This window comes from Schistocerca americana, chromosome 3 (genome assembly GCF_021461395.2).
Source record: "Schistocerca americana isolate TAMUIC-IGC-003095 chromosome 3, iqSchAmer2.1, whole genome shotgun sequence".
Taxonomy (NCBI): domain Eukaryota; kingdom Metazoa; phylum Arthropoda; class Insecta; order Orthoptera; family Acrididae; genus Schistocerca; species Schistocerca americana.
In genome coordinates, this window is record NC_060121.1 from 313198630 (window position 1) to 313217563 (window position 18934).

Below are 18934 nucleotides of genomic sequence, written 5' to 3' on the forward strand. Positions count from 1 at the left end.
AGCAGAAGTCTTGTTCATTTTGCCACCGAACTTCACTAATTCCCACTATATCTAACTTTAACCTACCCATTTCCCTTTTTAAATTTTCTAACCTAACTGCCCGATTAAGGGATCTGACATTCCACGCTCCGATCCGTAGAAAGCCAGCTTTCTTTCTTCTGATAACGACGTCCTCTTGAGTAGTCCCCACCTGGAGATTCGAATGGGGGACTATTTTACCTCCGGAATGTTTTACCCAAGAGGACGCCATCATCATTTAACCGTACAGTAAAGCTGCATGCCCTTGGGAAAAATTACGGCTGCAGTTTCCCCTTGCTGTCAGCCGTTCGCAGTACCAGCACAGCAAGGCCATTTTGGTTAGTGTTACAAGGCCAGATTAATCAATAATCCAGACTGTTGCCCCTGCAACTACTGAAAAGGCTGCTGCCCCTCTTCAGGAACCACATGTTTGTCTGGCCTCTCAACACATACCCCTCCGTTGTGGTTGCACATACGGTACGGCAACCTGTAATGCTGAGGCACGCAAGCCCCCCCACCAACGGCAAAGTCCATGGTTCATGGGGGGGGGTAGATAGTGAGACTAATACTTGACTAGTTTGGAGGAATGGACACCCCCATAATGGAATAGAAAGTACAACAAGATGAATCTGTCATCGTAACACTTAGTTCTCTATGCAATACCACAGCAACCTAAACAAAAGTTAGATTAAAACGGTGCATCGGACCGATACTCGAACAGGAGACCTAGGCAAAGTTTTTACATGTTCTGTTATTGTAACTACTTTTTCAAGTTAACTGTTATGGTATTTCACTTTCCATTTTCCCTGTAGCTGTTTCTACTACCTTCACTATACTGTAGTCTTTAATTCTACATTAATCTCTTCCTGTCCCACACTATATTGATACGAAAATAAAAATACAAACAGAACATGTCTGATCTTCTTTGACATAAAGGAAATAGAATTAACATCATAGACCAAAACAAATATTTACCCATTGTTAATGATTAAATTGTGTTGCTTAGATGTGCACATAAGCAATGAAACAATTTGCCATACCAGTGTACGTCTCACGGTTGTTATTCCTTCTGGATTTATTGTTATACAGATGTTCACCTGAAGATAAGGTTTTTAGTGCCATGAAAACAATAGTGATCCAATAATAAAGGACTAAATACAGCTGAAGCAGTTATTAATACACAAAGTGACTACTCATAGCTGTGGTTGCACCACCTACAAGGTTGTCTGCAATAATTACAATCCTTTTATAACCTCTATGAAATTACCTTTGAATAAAAATAATGAACCAAGGATTGAGCAGAATCAACCACGAATTTTTTTTTTTTATGAGAATGCACTGATTGGCTGTTAACAATAATTTGGTAGAATTACGAAGGACATAATCATTAGTTAGATTATAATAACAAAAACAACCACACATTTGAATCAGTTTTTACTATTAATCTGAAAAAGTTCAGGTAAAAAAAAAAAAGAATGGACATATTAAAATGATGTGATATTCTTTTCTGTCAATGAAGCTGAATACCATAAACAACTATCCAAAAATTGAAACATAAACTACGCCTTACTCTAGGTAAACCAAGCGATTACTAATTAAAAATGACTGACTTAAGAGGTGTGTTCATACACGTTCTGTTGTGTAGAGAAATAAAACTGAATTCAGTCTCATGAGACATTAATTTTAGTAATCATAATTTATCAAAAGGTGGATGTTATAAAAGGATTGTAATTAGTTAAGTAAGTTATTTTACACCACATCTTTTATCTTAGCAGCGAGGCCTGTGGTGTAACATGTTGTTCCACTTCTTCCTCACAATCGGATGATAGATGATCATGCAAAAACATTATTTAGGTAGATAATCGTTAACTATATGAGCTTTTATTTTGGTTTGTGCAGTTACAATGGGAAGCAGATGAAGAGTACAGAACACTGGTAAGGCATGATGCTGTTAATACTCTCCACCAGCTACGGAGGTGGCATTTATACTATAGTGTCAGCGGTGACGCTGTTTTGGAAGGGACAGAGTAAACAAGGGACAATGTAAACGTCGGCATAAAACAGTTGAAGAGACTTCACGAAGAACGTCAATATAACTCTGAAATAGTCTAGTACGAGATTCGTTCGATACTGAGATGCTGTTCATAGATTGAGTTAATACGAGATTCGTCACCTAATGCTTCAAATGTTAAATACAGGAAACACAATACTAAAAAGTGCTGCAGAAGTGGTTACATGATTTTGTTCAAGTTTATATAGTTTGAAGCTTCTTACAGCCCTCAACCCTCCACAGACTGCAAAGAAGTCCCACTGTACAATTAGTGGCACTGCACAGTAGGTCCACTGCGTCAAGAAAGAACTAGAAAGCAACCATTAGAAAATAATCAAGGTAGGAGTTATCACAAAGGCCATTAGAGTGACAGACTGTTAGTGAAGTTGATGGTACAGTGCTATTTTCTAACACGTCAGCTGAAAGAGTGTCCCTACCTTATTATTCTGATTCAGTCTCCAGAACACCTTAACAATGATGTAGGACAGCACGAGTCAAATGAAAATGAAGGATTCAATAAAAATTATTTTGCCTTAGAGAAATTTAATATAAAAAAAAGGTTCAAGCTTTTTATCGGTGAAACTGACAAGTCTTTAAAAACACTTATGAAATAACATTTATGAGAAAGAAAGTTCTCAGTTGTAATAGTTATTTTGTCTTTCTGGAAAATGAAGACGCAACTGAGGTAGCAAGAGCTCAAATTATTAAGATTGCGATTACTGAATAAATATCTTTCACATTGACAGAATCTTTGTCACCTTTCTTGAACGCATGTGTTTTATAGCAGCAATATTGGAATTTAATCCACCTATAAAAACTTGTTTAGGTTACAAATGTCGTATGCCGTTGAAAATGCACCAATATATTTTATTAAAATCCAAATAGTGATCAGATTCACTGCACTGGAAGCTGATTCTATTTTTGTGCACCCCACTTTGCAAGGCGAAACCGATCAATAATTAAAATAATGAGTGCAATTGTGGATTAAAAATAAATTAATATGTAAACCAAGAATGTACTGTTAACCAACACTTCAAATTTGTACTGCAGTATCACTACAGTATATGGACGACATGTTGGAAAAATGCTGTTTTTGACTGGTAATTCTTCCCAGCTTACCGTACCTCTTCTTCCTTCATCACATAAGAAATGCTTCTACCATATTCGTTACAGCAACAGGTCCAAAACTGATACTTCATGTGGGATTTGACAACTGGACCGTGGAATTCATTAATCTTCTGTTTCGTTCTGCAGAACCCAAGTTGGTAGTGTTAATTTCTAGGGTGATAAGAAAGGAGGCTCTCTACCACTGCTGGGGATTAACCACACAGGTTTTCCCCTTACTGAAAACTAGGTCCCCTTTGACAAGTAGAACACATAGGGAACAGAGAACGGTTCTCCTACTTAACTGACTTTTCTGTTTTTAATTGCTGATGAAAAAGAACACGACTAAGTTTGAGGTTTAGCTTTAGGGGTAGCAGTTTCTTTTATTATTTTTTTTATTGTTGTAAATTACTTATCTTAAAACATGAAATAAACACTCCTAACTGCAATTTTTCTGTATTTTTTTCAGAACTGGCATCTTTTGTAGCACTTTCTTCTTCCACACCTTTAGCTCATGACAATAATTTTTTACCCAATTTTTGAGACCCACAGCTGAATGTATTTTGACCTGATAGTTTCTTATGGAGGACATCATCCAGAAGTTTGGTTTTTGAAATATAGTAAGACTGACAGGAATATCACACTGGATTTTGAGTGAACTGTTATGTAGAGAAATTTTTTCTGAAAATTTGCATTGTCTAATGAAAAACAAATGCTTTTAATCATTTCAATCATCACTAATAAACTGCAGATATTGACACTATTTCCGACAGTAGTAATTCAAGTTTCATTTACATTTGTTTGGCAGAATATCATAAAATGTCCACTTGCTGGCAATATCAAAATGAGGCGGTGGCAAAGAAAACATTTTACTACCAAGACCGGGTCAGAGCAAAACACAATATCGGCTTTTCTGGTGAGCCAGGCAACAGAATTCAGTGCAATGTAGTGGACCAGAGCAGCCAAACAGTGTCGTGTCACCTTCATTATGTGATGAAAGAAAGGCTAAGGCAATTGCAACAAATAGTACCAAGAGCTCTTACAAACCGGTTCTATGTTATAACAAACTCGTTAAGCAAGAACTGCAGAAGAGAAACTGCTGATACCTTCATATTAGTAAGCCCTATGCGGTCATGACAAATGATGTCAGGTAAACACTGGCTACTACTTTGCTCCATGAACACCGCAGTGGTTTAGCTCATAAGTAAGTCAGTCAGATGGATCGAGGGGGTAAATGATGTTCACACTCAATTCCATTATTGCAGCGAAGTGACGTCTGGCACAAGTCTGTTTTAGATTTCTTCCACGCTATGGACACAGCCACTACTGGGTGAGAGGGCTACTTCGCCATAATCACCAGGCACAGAGTTCAGCACCAAAGTTTGCCTCTGTCACAGGTGGGAGCACCTGGAGGTCTTTCAGTCCCACCAGGGTCATGACACCAGCATCCCTGACCTTCCAGTGGACTGAATGTGACCTAACTGGACGGCAGGCCATTATCACCAGAATTGCATGGCTACATGGCAACCGCCATCATGGTACAATGAATGATGACCAAGGGTGGTGAGTGGGAGGGGACAGAGCACCTCTGAAGTCAGCATGTGTTAAGTTCAATATACACATTGCCATCACTCGATGCCACAACATCATGGTACAGACGGAGCTGTGCCACTGCAAACAGCACGGCACACCACCAGTGCAGCAACCAGCTAGAATGAAGGGTGCAGCATCAGCTGCCGTGATCTGGCTGAAGGCCACTTATGATGTCATTCCTCGGCGGGCATTGAAAGACAATGCCAACCACAAGTCAAGGCACTATCCGTATTTTTATGGAAGTAAATAAAGAATTCTGAATCTTCTTTCAATGTGCCTACTGGAGACCACAGGTCACTATCATCTTTCTGAGGAAAATGGGCAAGGAGTGAACAGGGAGAGTGCGTCCTGACACAGAACCATGCCCTCCCAACAGTCACCTCTTGCAAAATTGGTAACAGGAAGTGGTCAAGCTTCTGATGCTTGCAGCATGTACATCAGGAGGCTGTATGAAACGTTTTGTACAGAAGAACACCGGCAGTTACAACTGTTGGGCAAGTCGCTGAGAAGCTTTTTCTCTCTCAGAAGTACGTTTTGGTGGCGGTCACGTTCGGAAAATGATACAGTGAGTTCAGAGTTACTTTTCAGGAAATTGCAGTAAAGTGTATTCTGTATCGGTGGATTATAAAGTTTATAATTTGTATAGCCATAGAGCACCTCGTGACAGGTTTATTCCACTAACGGTATGGTCATGCACAAGAGAGCTTTGTGAAGTGTCACTTACTGTGATAGACACGGAAACTGCACAGATATGGCACAAATGCGAGCAGCTTCTACAGCATACACTGTGTCAGCTTTGACGGAACACAAGAAATTATTAAAAGAACAGAACTGGGAGATGAAGAAGCTTGCACAGGATAGAGTAGCATGGATAGCTGCATCAAACCAGTCTCAGGACTGAAGACAACAACAACAACAACAACAACAACAAGAGTAAATGTCACAACAGTTACGTAGCCAAATGGGAGATCCTTCATAATCAGGTATCAGTAAAGTCAAATCAATACTGGCAGTACCTTCCGCATCCATGAATTCTGTAACCGCTTGTCTTATTTTGCTTTTTTCTGGCGAAACATCGGAAGATACCACTATTTTTATTCAGGAAGTGTTATCCACAGCCAGCTTGTGCAACTGGTCTGAACAAACATCACTGTGGGTGGGCAAATTGCGCTTGGTGGGTGAGGCTAAGACGTACATCACGTACCGTGAGGTTTTAAGCAAATTAACCACATTTACAGAGTTGGCAAATGGCTTAAGGTAATAGTACAGAAAAATAAATAATACTCATTTCTTTAGAGAAAAGTTAAGTAATTTGAGACAATTGCCAAATGAGACTGTAGAAGCATTTTCAGACAGGATACACAAGTTGAGCACCCAACCTTATGAGCTGGGTAACAAACCAGATGTTGACGCAGTCTTGTTGAGGAAGGCTGAGGATAGTGCTGGATGTTTTCCTAAGGGGGATTACTCCAGAATTTTCTTGCAATGAGAATGGAAAATCCACGCAATGTAGAAGAATCACTGCACATAGCCAATTATCTGCAAGAGATAGATAGTGCTGCTAAGTCTCGGAATGATCGGAAAATATTTGTGTCGAACAAAGAATTTTATCGTTTGGAAGAAAGGATGATTTTAAAGCACAGTGTTTTCAACAGCATTGTTTTAACTGTCAATGTATTGGTCTTAAGACATACGAGTGTAGGTCACGAAACAGGGCATAATGGGAGGAAGAAATCGTTAAATAACAGGAATCTTCCTTCCATTGAGAAACATTCCTATTAAATAGAAGTGCATTGAATGCACACTTGGAGACGAATCGTTTGTAGCTTGTTTGAAAGGGAAATAATATGAATTTTTGGTAGATGCAAGGGTACACACATCGGTTGTTAGTCTGGAACTCGTGGATAAGAGCTGACTACAGGAACCAAGATACAGGTTGTGCGCAATAGGCAGCAATGCAGTTGATTCTGACGGGACAATATTGCTTGGGTTTCAAGAGCAAATGGAAGAGTTCCCAACTGTTGGACAAGATGTCACTGCAATACTTGAGTTAGATTTTCTGGTTAGGCATCACGCAGAATCAACCTTGGGCGATGGAACGACTGAACTCAATGGTAAGTATTTCTGTTGGATACAACAGCTGCAAATGTTTCTATATCACAAGATGGACCCATTGCAAAGGTGGCATTGAATAAACTGTTTATAAGTGCATTACAAGTTGTTCTACATGGCAAGAGTACCAGCAGGAACAGAAACACTATTCTGGGTACCAGTATTAGACAGTAACATTCCACAGGGTGCAGTGTGCTTGGGAGAACCACTACCAAGTAATGACATGTTGGATGAGCTACATTGTTTCTTACATAGATGTATAACACGCAGAAGGGGTATTAATGGTCAGGTTATGGTGCCAATATGCCTGGATAATTTTGGGGGAGATGAAGTGAGTCTTCCAAAAGGATTACTGGCAGCCACATTAGATGTTTTCAAAGATGAAGACATTGAGGACTGTAGGGTACAAGGTAGAACAGAAAAAACCGTCGACATACCTACATGGCAAAAGAATGTTAAATGCCTTTCGCGTAAAGACAGGGCATTAATGGAATCAGTGGTACTATGGTATAACAGTTTGTTCAGTCCACAAGGAGTGTTACATGCTACACCAATCACACGACATAGAATACCGACAGACAATAGTCTGCCTGTATTTAGAAAACAGGATCAGCTACCTAAGCATTTACAGCCTTCAGTAAAGGAAAGGGTGAATCAGCAGTTATCTAATGGAATTATAGACCATAGTGATAGTCCAAGGTCAGCAAGTATCGTGACTGTGGGTATGAAACCATCAAATGGAACAAAGAAATAGCAGTTTTGTTGAGACTGTAAATTTTTAACTGAAAAAACAGTAACAGATGTGTACCCGATCCCGAATATTATTGACACATTAGATAATCTGGGTCAATGCAAATTCTTTTCAACCCTAGATTTACGAAATGGATATCATCACTGTGAGGTACACCCCGAGGACAGACCTAAAAAAAAAATAGATACAAAACAGCACTCACCACAAATTCTGGTCACTACCATAATTGTAGGATGGCTTTTGGGTTGAAAAATGCACCAGCTACATTTCAAAATTTATTAGATGGAGTCCTCAGAGGTTTAAAACCAAACAAATGCATGGTGTATCACGACGATATAATTATATTCGCGAATGCCTTGGAAGAGAATGTTTAGCGCTTGGAGATGGTATTAGACAGGTTGAGACAGGCTTGCCTTATGCTTACCATTGATAAGTGTCATTATGCAAGATCAAAAGTAAACTACCTGGGGCATATAATAAGCCAAGATGGTTTAAGGGCAGATCCACACCTTACTTCAGTAATATATGACTTTCTGGTCCCTCAGACCGTTAAACAATTACAGTATTTCCTTGGATTAGCAAATTACTATAGAAAATTCGTGAAGGGGGGTTTGCTGAAGTGGCACAACCCCTAACAAAATCATTGCAGAAAGGTATTACATTTAACTGGACACCCGAGTGTCAGACATTTCAAAATTTAAGAAATATATTAACTTCAGATCCAGTTTTGATTTTTCCTGATTTCACAAAGGAATTCGTATTGTCATGTGATAAATAGGGCACATCACATTGTCATGTGATAAATGTGGTACAGCTTTGGAGTGGTTTTAGGGAAAATCACTGATGGGAATGAACACCCAGTTCCACATGCATCTCGTCAGCTTAATAAGGCTGAACTAAATTATTCTACCAGTGAAAAGGAGATGTTAGCATTATTAGAGGGTATTTCATATTTTAGATGGTATGTTTATGGACTTAAGTTCACAGCGATTACTGATCATGCAGCTTTAAAATGGCTACTACGAATAAAAGAGCCTGCAAGTCATCTAATGAGGTGGGCTTTGAAACTCAGTGAATTTCAATATTATGTGATTCACAAACTGGGTGTTAAACACAGCAATGTAGACACATTTAGTAGTGACCAATTAGGAAGCTGGGAAAGAAAGAAAGAAAGAAAGAAAGAAAGAGAGAGAGAGAGAGAGAGAGAGAGAGAGAGAGAGCAGGCTTCTTATAAAACTCTGAGCTGCACCCAAAATTAGTAAAACTGGTGAAACTCACTTAAAGCGACACAAGGTCTTGGACTTTAGTTCTACCTGATACACTCAACTCCCCCCCTTGCAGCCCCAGAATATCTCATGCCTCCTAAAGTTTGTTTCTTTTTATTTTATTTGACCTTACTCTTCTCCTCCACAGCATTCAAGAAAATCAAGTTAAATCACTAAAGAAATAGTACAGAAAATAAACCCAACAATGTCATTTGCAAATACAGAAATTATACTAACTGATGCAACACTTGCAAACAAAACCACAACAGAATAACAGGAAATCAAAACTGTGACAACAGCAGAACAGAAAACATGCAACAAAAGAGACCTGTCAGTATACACATACTTAAAATGCTACAAAGCAGATACACATTCAAAAATAACACATTCAAGTGAAACAACTTACACTGCAGAAACAGACTGAATAATCCACTTACAGAGAAATCTAATGCATAAACAAAAGATACCAAGAAAATGGACTGGCGACTAAATTCTAATGAAGAAAACAAGGAAATGGAACTGGTAATGAGCACAATCAGGAATAAATATATTTTGATCTTTGGACATCCGATCAGGTTACTAGAAAAAAGAGTCATCACAAAAATAACAGATTTTATGGGACAGTAAGTGCAACATTGGATGGATTACGGAAATCAAGGTAAACATGAGAGAACTAGAAATTACAATGAAGATTTAAAAAACAAAAGAGACAAGATAAGGAAGTCAAACAAACAATTATTCAGATGAATAAATTGAGATCCAAGAGAACAAAAATGTACCGGACCAAAAGGAAAAACCTGTTTTTATAAATTAACTAAAGCTGTCCAATAAAGGCCATGAAGTGTAAACAAAGGTGTTGAAGATGCATTCAAAGCATCACTACAGAAACCAATACATATGACACACGCTATTAAGGCTCATGTGACAAACCGGATTAATTTAGTAACACAAACACCTTATATATAAGAGTGTGATATTTAAGGTTGGTGCAGAGGCAGTGGCAAACAACCTCCACTATACTTCTACCCTACAGTTTTCACTTACACACTCTGCCAAAATGCCTTCATGTGAAAAGCAGGAGATCCAGATACGAAGACCTGAAGTGATTAACAAATATCGAATACTACACTGAGGTGACAAGAGTCAGGGATAGCCACATATACCAGTAACAGTAGTATTGTGTACACAATTTTTTTTTTTTTTTTTGGTGGGGTTCAAGGGCGCTCAACTACTGAGGTCATTAGCGCCCAATGTGTACACAAGGTATTAAAGAGCAGTACATTGGCAGAGCTAACACTGTACTCAGGTGAATCATATGAAAAGGTTTCCAATGTGGTTAGGGCTGCACAATGGGAATTAACAGGCTTTGAATGTGGAATGATAGTAGGAGCTAGATGCATGGGACATTCCATTTCAGAAATCATTAAGGAATTCAATATTCCAAGATCCACAATGTCAAGAGTGAGCCGAGAAAACCCATTTCAGGCATTACCTCTCACTACAGACAACGCAGAGGCTGACAGCCTTCACTTAACGACCAAGAGCAGTAGTATTTGCATAGTGTTGTCAGTGCTAACAGTCAGCAACAATGAGTGAAATAACCACAGAAATCAATGTGGGACGTATGACAAACATATACATTAGGACACCGCAGCAGAATGTGGTATTAATGTGCTATGGCAACAGACAATCGACAGGAAAACTGTGGCCTGGTCTGATGAGGCCCGATTTCAGTTGTTATGAGATGATAGTAGGGATCGAGTGTGGCGTGGAGCCCACAATGCCATGGACTCAAGTTGTCAACAAGGCACTGTGGAAGCTGCTGTTGGCTCCATAATGGTGTGGGCTGTGTTTACATGGAATGGACAATGTCCTCTGGTCCAACTGAATCAATCATTGACTGGAAATGGTTATGACCTGCTACCTGAAGACCATTAGCAGCCATCCATGTACTTCATGTTACCTTGACAATACGTCATGTCACCGAGTCACACTTGTGCACAATTGGTTCGAAGAGCATTCAAGAAAATTCGAGCAAATGATTTGGCCACCCACCAAACATTTATACAACTTAATCAAGAGGTCAGTTTGTGCACAAACTCCTAAACCACAATACTTTTGCAAGTATGGACAGCTATAGAGGCAGCATGGCTCAATACTTCTGCAGGAGACTTCTAACAACTTATAAAGTACACGCCACATTAAGTTGTTTAATTGTGCCGGGCAAAACTAGGTGATCCAATATTAGACTTTTGTCACCTCAGTGCATCTACCCTTTCAAACAAGAGGTGAAGATAACCTCAGCTCGCTGTAGCCACAGTTTGGCTTATTAATTAAATGGCAGCTACTCACTTTAGTGTGTCATGTGGCAGCCTTACAACAGAAGCAGGGTGTGCATTATGCCTTTTGCAATTACCTAGTTTCACAAACAAATAGTTCACCTACAATGTGAAAACTAAATAATAATGAGCAGAACTTTGGGTGCGTAAAAAACTGGCCACAGCAAGTAGCACACGAAATACAGATGCATATCATCTTAGGAAAAGGGATAACACTTATTACTTCAAAACTGGACACAAAAATTCTCTTTAATGTCAATGAGTATTAATTCTGTACAACTACAATAAAGAAGCATACAAAAATGAATAATGTAAGAAACGAAAAGCATATGAAAATTAATAATGCAGAAAAGGGAAGTGTGATGTTTCTATTCACATCAGTTTCCTTTTCTTTTGTTTCCACAGTGTTCCCTTACAATTTATTTAGTACTGTTGCTTGTGTGAAGTGTGACTCTCATAATTTTGGTTGGTACAGAGAGACAGGATATCTGATCATTATAATCACAGAAACTTTTACTGCTACCACCTGAGAAAACAGCAATGTACAAACATTTTGTGCCAAACCTGTGTACTTTCTTTGTTACCTGATAATTTCCAGGTAAGACAAATGGAATTTTCATTTCGTTTGTATCAATCGATGAGTTAGTCAATACCTGAAAACAAAATAACATGCACAACAAGCAAATAAGATGAAGTCATATAGTCATTAGTACTTTTTACAGACTGAACTGTAACCAATGGTCAGAAGTACATACATAGGACACTTACACAACCATAAGTCTACCACTGAATCAGTATTGTGAAGTATAGATACATCTCCCTATCCACCAAATCCATGTTGCTACCTGGTGCGAGACAAACACAAATGATCTCAATCTGCAGGAATAACATGACGTAGGCATGAGGATCTGCTGCCGTCTACATACAGCCCTTGCCACAAAACTTTAAAATTAATGTTACTGTACATCTGAGAATTAAGCTTTTTTACAGTTATTGTAATATTATATTACGAACAGACTCACATTACAGTAAAGATAACTGGAAACATGCACATGCATGCAATCCCCCCCCCCCCCCACTCTCTCTCTCTCTCTCTCTCTCTCTCTCTCTCTCTCTCTCTCTCTCTCACACACACACACACACACACACACACACACACACACACACACACACACACACACACACACAGAGAGAGAGAGAGAGAGAGAGAGAGAGAGAGAGAGAGAGAGAGAGAGAGAGAGAGAGAGGGGGGGGGGGGGGTGCAGGATTCACATTATTAAAACGATTTTAGGGTAAATAAAAGTGGATACAGACAAAAGTACTTACCACCAGATGTTTTCCCTTGCTTCTGCCTCTCGTGTTCTTTAATGTCCTCTGGTGGTATGCCTTCCATACCATAAATTTCGATTTCTATGTTAGATCTATTTGGTAATGAATTTGGTACTTTATCAATAGTTTCTTTATGGACCTACAACAGAAAATTGCAGTTGGCAAACATGCACACGAAGTAAATTAGAACTCCCTAAGAGTGGAGGTTAAGAAACCACTACTCAGAAACACTGTATTACGCATGCAAACAATTAAGGCACACCCTGAAAGTTAGCAAACATTAATCCCACTGCGACACCAAGAAAGAAATTATACGCCCAAGAAAATCCAAACATACACAATTTTCTACAGAATTCTGCTCAAAAATAAATGTTTACACTTTCCAGACGTGTATAAATGACAAATTTTTATACCACTAAGTATATGTATAATAAATGCATGGGTTCAAGGTAATATATACCAACAAAATTTGAGCTTCCATCTGGATCAAGTGGATCAATGTTCACTTGAGAGCAGCCGGAAGCTTGAGACAATTTTATTATAATGTATAACAGGTCTTCAATATGCTGGACACACAGAATATACTGTTTATAAAGACCTTGAACTGCTTAGTTCGAGCAATATTTTACTTTCATTTATTGTGGACACAAAGAAAATTCTGTTATATAGCAGGTTTTGATTAAATTTCATTATGCACAAAGAACTCTTCTCATAATTTATACACTCAATAAATGTACAATGAGTTGGTGGAATTATAAAAAATGGAGTAGCAAAAAGAAAACGGGTACAAAAAGGAAAATGTGACCAAGAAACCCATATTCCAAGACAACAATAAACATTCTTAACATAAAAATGTAGCCAAATATTTTATATTAAACCAGTTTGTCCATTTAGTTATCATATACTGCCAAATTTATCATATACTATGATACTGCACAACACAGTTACGATTTGTAACACTTGAGATACAAAACAGTAAACATAAAATTTGAATGTAAAGTATAATATTAATTCATACATCTAAAAGTGATCTACAGCTCTGCTGAAATTAAGGGCAGTATATATACACAGAAAATATTTTATGACAATGTTCTGTTCATGACTGTGCAGCAAAATTATCAAATTATTTGCCTGTAATCTAATCTATTACACTGAATTCAATGGACATAGACATAAATGCAATATTAATCCTATACATTGTGTGTTTCCATAAGATTTGCTAGTTTACTTTCCAAAATGGCTATCAGAAATTTAAAAAAAAAAATTACACTAAATCAAAGTAATCCCAATTTTCCTAATTTACTCACAGTAAACCCCACCAAGCAGAAAAACATCTATAGTGCCTAAAATGTTACAATGTTCTTAATACAAAAAAGCGGTGTGATTCAAACAAAGCCATAAACAATACAAGTCACATAAATTCTTAATATCATGCTTAAAAATTCTTGGTAATAATAGCTAAAAGTTTCTCAAAAATATGAACTTTCTCGTCAAACCTGCGTGGCAACAGCAAGTTATAGAGTGATAATTCTGGGTGGTGTGCTAGATGACGTTCTAACCCCTGTAAAAAAGAGGCCAAAAGTGAATTTATTCAACTTTGGCATAAGGTGTTTAATATTATTTGCCATATTTTTTCAGTAACTACTTTCAATGAAGATGAACAACGGTTAAAAACTTGCACGAAAGGGAACCCTCAATTGTCACATACCTTACCTTTACCAACCTGCACTACTAAATGTGCTCTTATTCCATTAAGTGGAGCTTTTGTCCCCTACTAAAACAATGTAATTCTAAAACATAGGCACATGTTTTCCTGAACAAAACATATTTTAGTCAAAATGAACATTAGCTGAAAAGTGACTTAGCACAGTATTTGAAATTATGTTTATACAGCTGCACTTTGCAACCAATATGAATTAACATTTCATAAACATAAATTGTGCCACAAACATTCAATGACAACAAACACATCCAACAAACTCTAATGCCCAAAAAGACTGCTTTATAAATGCAACAATATACCATGAAGTGTTGATACAAATTGCTGATGCCAACATATAACTGATCAAAATTTTATGTTCCCAGTAACCAGTTCCAAAACATCAACAGATGCCAAATAATTGTCACCCCACAATGGACAGGTAAACAAGGCAGTGTACAATCATACAGGGTAAACAACATACTCTGATGATATGAGACAATCCACATTATAAAATGAGGGTGGGGGGAGAGGAGCAAACTTTTGAGGCACTGACTTTGCAAATGTTTGTAGTACTTATTAAATGAACCACAAAGAAAACACTGCAAGAATTCAATGGAGACTGTTGGTAATGAAGACCAGTTACATAAAATGTTACTTTGCAATAGCATGCACACTGATCACCCACAGTCCATGATACATCTGAAATGAGCACTTCATTTTTTCCCCTCTTTACTATGGATTGCACAGCCTAACAAATAGTAGTATGTTCCTGTCTCTCAAGGTTGCACTAGGCTGTGTTGTGTTGAAAAATGGAAACAGGTAGAGCTATTTCAGTACTCACAGTAAATGGAAAATTGAGCACAGTCCATGCAAGCAGCCTCCTACAGAAAAATGCAATAGGAGATAAAGAGGCCTGGATAGACTACTACAGGTACTTAATATTCCAAAAGTACACTCACTATTGCCCCCAAATTCACACTTTGCCCTATTGAATTAGTCAAAATTCTTCACGAAATGTTCATTCATAGTAATTCATAATCATATTGCCAACTGAAAAAAACCTGTTTAAAGCATCAACTGGGAAACATTAAAAAGAGCATGTCTCACTCAGGTCACTACAAACTCAATGTTCTGTACACTATAAAATATTGGCGATCATGAGTAACTCCAGGTTTAAAGAAAGATAACTTGGTATGTAACTACCACCAAAATAACGAAAGGCTGCAGTGTAGAACCAACAGTACCACCTGGGATGAGATAGTCTTGCTGCGTAACATTTTAAAATATAATTTTTTTCCTGACAAAGTTGGTAAGAAAATATTGATTTACTAGGTTGTCTTTCATTTTAAAATGAATGTTGGTCATATAACAACAACTATTTAAATTTTAGGAGACTTCATGAAAGGCAGCACTAGTGTGTTTTGGCTTGATAGTTTTTCATTGCAAGAAAAGCACCAGAGGTGAGATCTCATATGTATGATCCAGAAGATGTGACGTGTTAAGCATTGACTGCTTAATAGTGCATTCAAGTGCCAGTTTGCATATTAATAATCAACTCTAATAATGTTTCTCTAATAACTGACAGGTAATTAAGAGCCTCCAAGCTATTTCAGGAACATGAAGAGTTGGCACGTCATGCTACAGGAGATGCCTTTCTACAATACTCACAAGAGAAATGTTACAACCCGAATTCCTTTTCCTGGCGAGCAAAGAAGCAGCAGCTAAGTGCACCTGCTGGGCAGGGTATTACTGTTGATGATTTGAGGAAATGTTTGAAGGAGGTATGCCAAAGAAGCATGCTGGACATTTAAAGAAAGCTGTGATCTTTAATCACAATTATTAATTAACTGAAGTACAAGAACTGAAACTGGGATCTGATTACCAGAGTGGGTTCTTCAGTTATGTATAAAGTGAAAAATCAGCAAATAATGTTGATGCATCTAAACTTATAAAATTGTTCTTGCAAGAACATAAATTTAGTTCAGGACCTCAAGCCCATTCCTTTCTCTGCAACAAACTGACTGCAGACAATTCATGGCACCTTTTCATTCGCAGATGTATTTAGTCATTTCTTTATTGTGTCTTGTCTACAAATTAATTTCTTCTGTTGTGTTTATCACTGATCTTAAGAGTTAATGCAACCCACTAACACTAATAAACAATAGTTATTACAATTTCTTAACTAGATCTTTTCATATTGCATTACTTCTATTTTACATTAGATAAATCAGGACTCAATTACAGTGAATGCCATTATGTATAGTATGTGGGGGATTTGGCACTGTCCTGCCTGGCTGTAACAATGTCTACAAAAGTGTATGTCAATGTAGCAGCACTAAACTGAAAACACATTAGAATTAAACGAAGAGAACTTTGACTATTTAGAGAACTGTTTGCCTCTACACTCAAATACAGGTGAAAGCTGTGGCCCAAAAGTCTAAAATACTGTTATCGAAGGGTCAAAAATAACTAATCTCTCAGCAACATGTCCAAGTTCTATAATAGTCGAGGTTTCCATCATGATTAGTGTCCAGTATCTAGATACCTTTTTTGATTGTGTGCGTAACAATGTTATCTTTTTCCTACATGATAGCAGAGGTTTTTTAAACTACCAATCTTTGACAGTTGTCAAATTTGTTCTAATGCACATCAGGGAGTAATGAATGATTTCACAGCCGGAACAACTGAAGCTAGTTGACACAACTACTTTTCACACTATACTGGACAATACCACAATTAAAACTATGGTATCGTACTTTAAGGTTTTTGTATCATTTACACGCTAGCAAAATATACTACTCTGAGCTCCTGGCATGTTACAGATGTCAAGAAAAACAATTTTTGGTACAAATTTTTACAATAAAATGTCTGGGTCAGGTGTGTCACCTACAGTAAATATGGGTTTCTAAATTTAAACCACAGCCACTTTCACTTCCAGATTTAGGCTACACTTTAATGTATAGCAGGAAAGCTGAGAAACTGTGTTAGAAGGCTATGCCTGTTACTACATGATAAATATATAATATGAACATACCAACAGGTAGCTATTTCAGAGAGTTAAAACTGTGTTCCAAGACCTTAATGTTTCTTTATATCACTGAAATGAATTTATTGTAGCACCTTGTCAATACCCCAAATTTTTTAGAGTGTGTTTCTGTAACGTAGCTAACTATTGATGAAATTTGCTACATCCTCAGCTATAATGTTTATGTTCTTTCACAAAGTCATTAGTGCACACTAGTACAAAGGTAATCATTAACCAACGAAAGTCCATGTTGGAACATCAACACTATTATGAAAAGTATAGACTGCTACTCACAGTAAGAATGACATGTTGAGTTGCAGACAAGCACAACGAAAAGACTATTACACATTGAGCTTTCGGCCAAAGCCTTCTTTTAAAAAAAAACCACCCACCCACCCACACCCACCCACACACACACACACACACACACACACACACACACACACACACACACAAGCAAGCAAGGACACATCATGCACAAGTAACTGCTGCCACCAGCTACTCGGGCCAGAGATGGAGATCATCCGTGCATGCTTTTGTGAATGTGTGCGTGTTTTTCTTTTCGTTTCCAAAGAAGGCTTCTTTTAAAAAAAAACCACCCACCCACCCACACACACACACACACACACACACACACACACACACACACAAGCAAGCAAGGACACATCATGCACAAGTAACTGCTGCCACCAGCTACTCGGGCCAGAGATGGAGATCATCCGTGCATGCTTTTGTGAATGTGTGCGTGTTTTTCTTTTCGTTTCCAAAGAAGGCTTTGGGCAAAAGGCCAATGTGTAACATTTTTTTCTTTGTGCCTGTCTGCAACTCAACATGTCACCTGTACGGTGAGTTGCAATCTATCCTCTTCAAGGTAATGGTTAAGTAGATAAGGGAATAAGTGTTTACGAAAGATATTAAACAATACACCAAACAACGCAATGTTGTGTAAAAGAACACAATATGGTATCAATCAATCATTTTGAAACAATGAATTCAGATATAATAAATTGAGGCATATTGGCAAACATTAAGAAATAAAATGACACACAGCTAGAATGTTCTACAAGATCTTAATGCTTGCTCCCCTCATAAAATGGTAATTAACAACAGATTAGTAAACTCTCGTAAAATTTACAATTGCAGTTGGTACAAATTCATGGTTCCCCAGTCTGGTATTTTCGGTATAGGGTGTAAAGCAAGACATTTTGTACCTATTTTGTATGTTACATGCCGTTGGAGGCCTTATAATTGTATTTAATTAGTGCATAAACTATAAATTATGGCTTCCTTTGAGTAAAATATGGAGTAGTACAATTAACGACAGTTTAGTAACTATGTAATGTTCCCCCTTAGTGTTCTAGGGTAAAATGAGGAAAGTCTAATTCTGACAATTTTCAACTAGTCAATAACAACTTGAGTGGCTGCACTAAAAGCTTCATTAGTTGCAAACTTTACTATGCCACATTCATTCCGAGCACCAACTGCTCGCAGGTGACAATTTACACAGCTGTAATATCTTTCATGATTACAATGGTGAAAAGAAAAAAAGAAAATTATCTTAAATCGTCCCATAATCTAGTAGAGCTTGAACCTAACCAGTATTACAGGACTTCAAACAATGTTCTAACTATTCAAATCACGTTCCA

The 18934-nt window shown here is 37.7% G+C and overlaps 1 protein-coding gene across 1 annotated transcript in view; it reads right to left on the minus strand.

The window, feature by feature from the left end:
- Positions 1-18934, minus strand: part of LOC124607080 (BUB3-interacting and GLEBS motif-containing protein ZNF207) — a 73839-nt gene that overhangs the window by 45752 nt on the left and 9153 nt on the right. Inside the window, exon 3 of the mRNA XM_047139259.1 lies at positions 12559-12700. Coding sequence (XP_046995215.1) covers positions 12559-12700 — 142 coding nt within the window. The remainder of the gene's footprint in view (positions 1-12558; positions 12701-18934) is intronic.